Here is an 8,340-nt window from a genome sequence, read left to right on the forward strand (position 1 = left end):
CGGTAATCCTCCTGGTCGGGTTCGTCGATGTCAGCCAGGAAGTTATATTCAGGGTCATCTTCATCATCACACTCCTCTGGTAGAGAGACACAGAGAGAGAGAGAGAGAGAGAGAGAGAGAGAGAGAGAGAGAGAGAGAGAGAGAGAATCATACTGTGTGACAGAGCTACACACACACACACACACACACACACACACACACACACACACACACACACACACACACCTTCATTGTCCATGTCTGAGGTCATCAGACCTCTCAGCCAATCAGTCCATTCTCTGTCCTCGTGGGCAGAGCTTGAGTCATACATGTCAGGTGTGATGTCAGGAGCTCGGAGCTCCGCCTCCAGCCGGCCCATTGGCACATCACGTAAGGGACGCTTGGACCGAGTCCGGTAAGCCATCAGACCGACCTCATCCTCCGACTCAGACAGAGGCTGCATGACACAATCAATAATCAATACAGTGTATCGAGCTGACAGACATTTCTAATCAATAAACTGGTTCTAGCGATCAACCAACTGGTTCTAAAGCGTAGCTTTGTTTGGGTCTGTGTATCACCTGGTAGGGCTCCATACACACAGCCAGCTCCTCCTCCACAGCATGAAGCTTCTCCAGGAAGGTGCTGTCAGTAAATGCTTTAGAGGGCGGGGCTTTGGGAGGAGGGGGGGGGCCCATAGAACTAGGCCCTGGCCTCAGGCGTCTAGAGCGGCTTCGAGAAGTCTGAAGAGAAAACACAGACTATAGATGACTGTAGACCGGCCTCAGTGCTGGCTGAGATCCTCTCCTGTACCGTACAGGTGTTACCTACACCTCACAGGTGTTACCTGCCAAGGGCTGCAGCTGTCATCCTCCACCCTGTTCAGTCGACTGCCTCTGGGAGACGAGGCAGTGCTCTCCATGTCACTCTCCTGGAACGTCTACACACACGCACAAACACATACATCACTAATCAATGCTTCTACGCAGAGACATCAATCAGCCAATCAGAGCCTCACGTCTTCAGCTGTCTCATCATCATCTTCTTCATCGGGATGGTACTCTTCATCAGAGGAGTCTTCCTCAGCCAGAGGGATGTCCACGAACTGAGGAGCCTGAAAGTTATTCAAATATTAACCAACAGTTCTAAAAGGTTTAATTGTTACTGACAGGTGTCTGAACTTCACCTTGCTGACATCACTGGTTTTCTTGATGGGAGAAATGTTCCAGGCTGGAATCACCTAACAGAGAAAGTCAGTGGACAGGTGAGGACAGGTGGAACAATGATAAACAGGAAAATTCATATAAAGATATAATGTCAATTTTCAGACAGACAGGTCTTACCACTCCCTTCTCCACAACCTCTTTAAACTTGGAACGAGTCATTTTGGGTTCCTGAATTGAAAACAACAGCATAACATCAGAGTTCTGCAGGTTCCTTAACATATTTAATGAGGTCCTGCTGGTCTGATTGAACAACAGACTCACAAATGGAGGGACGGCCTCTGTCTCGTTGATGGCAGCCTTCATCATGGCCACAACGTGTTCATTGGTGATCACTTCCTGTAGGTCAAGGGTGAACAACAGTCTGTAATCATTGTCATCACCATCACTGACATCATCCTCATAACTCACATCATCATCACTGATGTCATCATCACTGACATCATCGTCACAGACGTTATCGTCACTGACGTCATCACTGATGTCATCATCACTGACGTCATCATCCCTGACATCATCTTCATCACTGACGTCATCCTCATCACTCACATCATCATCACTGACATCATCCTCATCACTCACATCATCATCACTGACATCATCCTCATCACTCACATCATCATCACTGACATCATCCTCATCACTGACATTATCATCACTCACATCATCCTCATCACTGATGTCATCATTGTCACTGACATCATCCTCATCACTCACATCAACATCACTGACGTCATCATTACTGACATCATCGTCACTGACGTCATCGTCACTGACGTCATCATCACAGACATCATCGTCACTGACATCATCCTCGTCACTCACATGATCACTGACATCATCATCACTGGCATCATTGTCACTGACATCATCCTCATCACTGACATCATCTTCATCACTGACATCATCATCACAGACATCATCGTCACTGACGTCACCGTCACTGACGTCACCGTCACTGACGTCATCGTCACTGACATCATCCTCATCACTCACATCATCACTGACATCATCATCACTGGCATCATTGTCACTGACATCATCCTCATCACTCACATCATCTTCTTCACAGACATCATCGTCACTGACGTCATCATCACAGACATCATCGTCACTGACGTCATCATCATCACTGATGTCATCATTACTGACATAATCGTCACTCACGTCATCGTCACTCACGTCATCGTCACTCACGTCATCCTCATCACTCACATCAACATCACTGACGTCATCATTACTGACATCATCGTCACTCACGTCATAGTCACTGACATCATCCTCATCACTCACATCATCACTGACATCATTGTCACTGACATCATCCTCATCACTGACATCATCTTCATTACTCACATCATCATCACTGACGTCATCATCACAGACATCATCGTCACTGACAGCATCCTCATCACTCACATCATCATCACTGACATCATCCTCATCACTGATGTCATCATTACCGACATCATCACTCACATCATCATCACTGACATCATCCTCATCACTGATGTCATCATTACCGACATCATCATCACTCACATCATCATCACTGACATCATCCTCATCACTGTCATCCTCATCACTGACGTCAACAGCATTATCACTGACATCATGATAATCAGCAACACTGATTATATGATCTGATGGGCTGAACTCACGTGGATGATGTTCCTGACGTTCACTGTGGTCAGGTTGTGCTGTTTGGACTTTGTCTCCAGTGACTGGTCCAGCTGTCTGTCTATCTCCACCCCAGCCTCCTCTTCATCACTGTCTGAGGCTTCACCCTCCTCCTCTGTCAGCTTCCTGATCCTCTTCCTCACTGCTCTCCTCCTCGCTGCCTTCACCTCCACCTGGCTGTCCTCTGACAGACACACAGACAGACAGGTGAGATGGACAGACAGATATATATGCAGGTGAGAGACAGACAGACTGAATTATCCTGTTTGTGTCAGTTGAATGCTGAATGGTATCGGGTGCTAACAGTAGGTAGCTAATACACAGACATTAATGTGTGTGTGTGTGTGTGTGTGTGTGTGTGCGTGTGTGGTGTGTGTGTGTGTGTCTGAGTGATACCCATGGTGATGATGAGGCTGGAGTCGGTGGTGTCTTCCTCCACCAGCAGGTAACCCTCCTCCTCCTCCTCCTCCTGCTGCTGCAGCTGCTGCTCAGCTCCGCCCCTTGCAGGAGCAGCTGGAGGCGGCAGCAGCGTTGCATCATGGGAAAGGAACTGAGCAGGGCGGGGAGGTCTGCAGGCAGTGGCCTTGGCGGTTACAGCAGGCGCCAACGGGCTGAGTTTGAGGCGTTTGCGGACTGGGTTCATTCTGGAGAAACATGACCTCAGACCTCTGAAACAGTGACATCATTATTAACAGCTGGTCACAGCAGCTAATCATCACATCATCAATCAGAAGCAGCTTCTTCTTCTACACTGTTATTACATGGAGCACAGACGTGAACCAGGCTGCAGAGACACAAGTGTGTATGTGTTGGTTATATTTATATGAACAGGGTCATAGTTTCACTCCATCTTCATGTGATCAACAATAAAATGTTTTTTGTGTTATCTTAAAACTGCTTGAAGTTTCATATTTGATTGTAATCATAATTAAGAAAACAATGAGTTTATAAACTGAACAGTCACAATAATAAAGACATGATTAGGTATGTCCCGACCAGGCTTTTTTTTTTTTTTTTACCCCGATTCCAATCCGAGTCCTTTAATATTTAATCCTGATCCGATACTTATATTACTCCTAACTAATATTTTCCAGGATAATACAGCTGCATTAAGAAACAAAGTACCTGCTTACCTTAATAGGTTTTTTATGTTGTTGAAACAAAGTCAATACTTTCATATGGCTCATTTCATATGCGTATTTATTTTCGTTATTCTATGCACATCTGTGAACACGTCAAAGACGAATTTCCACTGCTTTTTGCAGGGGACAATAAAGTTTTTCTGATTCTGATTCTTTCTTATTTGTTCCAACATTGGCTTCCACCTTCCTTGTGTTAGCAGGTGAGTCTGTGACGCGACATCACCTCCACACTGAAGTATAAGTAACTGTGACGTTACCTCCACACTGTGATGTAAAATAACTGTGACGTTACATTCTGCTGCAGTAATATTTCATTTACATATAAAGTCTGACTGAACGCAAACAACGCGGGATGCTCTGTTTATAAGTTAGCTTCTGTTGGCTCGCAGTTCGCGTCTGTTAGCTCGCAGGTAGCTTATTTTAGCTTGCAGTTAGCTTCTGTTAGCTCCAGACCGTCAGTGACTGAGTATTCAGCCGGTAAACGGACCTCTTGGTCGGTATCAGGCTGTCTGCTTTTCCACAGCTAGTATGCTAACAATCGAGCTAAACGCTAACATAAGCCTGACGGCAGCCGGACTACAGACAGAGCCAGAGTACTGGTGAGTCAGTCCGCGCTCTGACTGTCGGTACCGGCCCGGTACCGGACTCCTTGATCGGGTTTAACAGTAAAACGGTGCACGCTCTCACTTACCCGCCACAACCATCAGATGCAGCTGAGAAAAACTACATTTCCGGCTGTACGTCACGGCGTATCTGTGACGTTGGCGCCGCGGTTCTTCTTCTATGTTTCTGGCGGATTGGATGACGTGCGGCACGCTGCTGCCCCTCACAGGTCGGGATTATATTACAGGGCGGAGAGATTCATGTCCACAGACGTGATACTGCTGCGGACTGATCTCACTGACATATATACACACACACACACACACATTACAGGTGTCACTGACTCCGCCTCTTAGGTCACCTGTCAGCACGTGTTGAACCCAGCAGTTATGGGCAGTGCATCACCACACAAACTACTAACTGTATTCTCTTTATACATCAGTGACTATCGCTATTCTTAGCTTGTTAGCTCAGTTAGCCGTGCAGCTAGCAGCCGACAACCAGGGGAGTGTTTGAGGTACCACAGGAGCGACTGCCCCCTGGGAAAGAAAGGTTTTGAGACCTGTGCTAGCTGATTAGCATGCCAACTTCAGTAGATAGTGCTCACATGAACATTGACTCTGTTGAGAAAACTTTTATTCTGAAAATCTTAACATTAAAACTCCAAATGTGCATTTCCAAAAAGTTTTTGGGTTAAAATCTATTCTGTAATATGGTGTTTTATTACAAATGTTGATGTTTAATAATAAATTGACCGGTCAGTTAAAGATGGTCATTTTGTCCTTCAGCTGATTGGAGCATTAAACCTGTCAGTGTTTGTAAAGTCAGAGATGAAGAGAACCTTTACTTTGAAAACATGAGCAGGCAGCTGCCACAGTCTCAACTTTATTTTGTGCATCGCTTGCTCTGGAGTCAGCATGAGTCCCTGAATGAAGCCACACAGGTCAAAGGTCAGACACTTTATTAAAAACATTTAAAAACATAAAACCTTGTGATGTTCTGGTCCACCCGACAGGTGTGTCAGAGGAATGTCAGTGGGGACGCGTCCTCCTGTTGGGAGGACTTGGAGCCTTCAGAGTGGCGACAGATCTCTTCAGCTCCTTCATCACCTGCAGACCCAGACCTCTAGCAGGCTGCAGGCAGACTGCCAAGGACCTGCTGGGACTAGGACCAGGAGGAGGGTCCACTGGGTCCTGATCCTCCTGCAAGTTGCTGTCACTCATGGACAGCTTCACTGGTTTGTTCTGGTGAAACAGGGACTCCCGGCGGCGGGTGCAGGGGCTGGCAGCTAGCACAGCTCTGAAGCCATAGGGCGTGGTCAGCTTCCCCACGTGTGGCAGTGACATGGCTGCCTGCGTTGTCAGGTCCGTGTCTGCGTCCACAGGTTCTACTGCACGGAGGGGACGTCTGATACGGGGTGATGGCAGGCGGAGCAGGAAGCGTCGGGAGGTTGCAGGGGTGGGTGGGGCTACAGGGGGGCTCTGTCCAGGACTGTCATCATCGTGGTCAGACAGAAGTCTGGTTCGGTCCGGGGAGGTCCACTGCGGCCGTGAAGACAAGATTAGTGGACTCCGGGAAGGGATGAAGAAGTCAGGAATCCGCTCCGGGGTCAGAGCCAGAGACCGCAGAGAAGATTTAACACCAGACATGATGACAGAGGCTGCAGGTGAGAGGGGCGGAGCTAGAGACCTGCTAGACTCAGAGGACTCTTCTGAAGTCTTGTGCCTCTAGAGGAAGCTACACATCTGATAAATGTGGCCCAGGTGTATTGTGGGTAATGTAGGCTGCAGCTTTTGATAAATATGTGGACTATAATAGTGATTTCTAGTTGATTCATTTGTTAACCGTCCCTAAGTCCAGTATTACAGGAGTATAATGATAGACAAGAACTTGCAGCATACATTACCCATAATACACCTGGGTCACATTCATCAGATGACATGCAGCTTCCTCTGGAGACACATAATACTTCAGGAAGTCTGTTAAAACACTTAAAGTAACCAGACGTGATGGAAACATGGAGAAAAAGTGTTCTGTCACGTCACAGAACTGAACATGTGACATCACCTGAAATCAATCAATTAAGTTCTGGTTCTGTTGACCAACACTCAGTTCATTTGTAGCCTGAAGATATTAAAGAAATGTTGATGTATGTAAAATAAAACAAAAGAATATTTTCATCTTTCTGCTGAGCTCATTAAAACAGTCTTACCTGAGTGAGTCTCACCTGGTCTGCAGCAGGTGTACGCTGCTCTCCCAGTTTATATGAGCAGCAGCAGGTGGATCCAATCAGACTGATCAGCATCAGTCAGAGTCCAGTCCAGACCAGGACCTGCCTCCCCCTTCCTGCTGTGGTCAAAGATCATCAGGGACGTCTTTTTGTGTCTGCATCATTTTAAAGTGAAACTCTCAACAAAATGCAACCAAGGCTTTTTTTGTGAATGTATGTGAGTCAAGCCTTCATGTAAAAGCATAATTATGATGAAAGAGGCACTTTTGAGATTTACCGTATTTTCAGTGGGAGTGCTACAGGCACTTTTACGATAGCATCAAAATCTGTATTTTTAAAACAGTAAGAAGTCTGGACACAACATGAAACTTTGCTGGTAGCATCACCAGGGTCTCTACACATCAACACCAGCACTGACAACATTGTTTGTGTACACAGAGTTACTAAAAAGAAAGTTTTTGAACAGCTCATGTTAGCAGCAGCTTGTTCCGCTCGCCGCCGTCCTGCCAGTGGAGAAGAGTCGATCTCAGAATGAGACGTAACCTGGAGGACAGTTAAGGTGGAACGCTCCTAAAGCTTAGTTCCATATAAATGCAGATAATTTGTTGTTTTGTCATTAGTGAAAAACAATATTGACCTTGAGGTTGAAAAAGGAGCCTCATATAAGAAACAATACTAAAATCAAAAGCTGGAAAAGTCTTGTGAGATCTGGTGTGGATAGTTGCTGGAAGACAGAAGTTCCACCTTAACTGTCCTCCAGGTTACGTCTCATTCTGAGGTCGACTCTTCTCCACTGGCAGGACGGCGGCGAGCGGAACAAGCTGCTGCTAATGTGAGTTGTGTACAGACCCTGGTGACACTACGAGCAAAGTTTCATGTTGTGTTGAGCCTTCTTACTGTTTTAAAAATAGAGATTTTGATGCTATCGCTAATTTGCCCATAGCACTCCCATTGAAAATGAGTTTGACCCTTGGCAGGCAGATAGGTGAGTGGTTAGAGCGCATGCCACATACGCAGCTGACCTTGGTTTGAATCCCAGCCAGCGGACCTTTGCTGCATGTCACATGCCCTCTCTCACCCATTTCATAATCTATCCACTGTCTAAATAAAGGTGTCTAAATCTCTAAAAAATGAAAATGATGACCTTAAAATGAAAATATGGTAAATCTTAAAGGTCCCATATTATGACAAACAGGTTTCTCTGGTCTCTACATATATAAGCTGGTCCTCTCTGAGCCTGCCAACTCCCAGAATGAGGAACACAAGTGATTCCTGCATGGTCTCTGCAGCCCCACTGGTAACACAGAGCTCCTACAGGATGTTCAGATTCTGCTCCTGTCGTTATGTAACTAAAGGAGTCATTATCGCAGTCCGGCCTCCTCTGAGCGGTGATAGGAGATATCTGAGAGGGAGGCGTTCATCCCCAAGGTGAAGTTTGGTGTGTCCAGCAGTGAGACAACAGTGTTTCACAATGTTGTCGCTC

General features: G+C 46.3%; 1 protein-coding gene across 3 annotated transcripts in view; it reads right to left on the reverse strand.

Moving 5' to 3' along the window:
* si:dkey-27c15.3 (GON-4-like protein) overlaps positions 1-4,867 on the reverse strand; it is a 15,129-nt gene extending 10,262 nt beyond the window's left edge. The window contains exons 1-11 of one of the 3 annotated variants that reach the window (XM_037093824.1): positions 4,716-4,867; positions 3,279-3,550; positions 2,864-3,066; positions 1,467-1,541; positions 1,323-1,373; positions 1,166-1,219; positions 998-1,093; positions 827-919; positions 561-722; positions 226-436; positions 1-76 (exon numbers count right to left, since the gene is read on the reverse strand). The exon at positions 1-76 is cut by the window's left edge and continues 26 nt beyond it. In XM_037093824.1, coding sequence (XP_036949719.1) covers positions 1-76; positions 226-436; positions 561-722; positions 827-919; positions 998-1,093; positions 1,166-1,219; positions 1,323-1,373; positions 1,467-1,541; positions 2,864-3,066; positions 3,279-3,525 — 1,268 coding nt within the window. In that variant the 5' untranslated portion in view covers positions 3,526-3,550; positions 4,716-4,867. Of the gene's footprint in view, positions 77-225; positions 437-560; positions 723-826; positions 920-997; positions 1,094-1,165; positions 1,220-1,322; positions 1,374-1,466; positions 1,542-2,863; positions 3,067-3,278; positions 3,551-4,015; positions 4,483-4,511; positions 4,696-4,715 lie in introns of those variants that run through there. The other 2 variants (XM_037093825.1, XM_037093826.1) reach the window with 2 other exon arrangements.
* Between the last annotated feature and the right edge of the window lie 3,473 nt (positions 4,868-8,340).

This window comes from Acanthopagrus latus, chromosome 3 (genome assembly GCF_904848185.1).
Source record: "Acanthopagrus latus isolate v.2019 chromosome 3, fAcaLat1.1, whole genome shotgun sequence".
NCBI lineage: Eukaryota > Metazoa > Chordata > Actinopteri > Spariformes > Sparidae > Acanthopagrus > Acanthopagrus latus.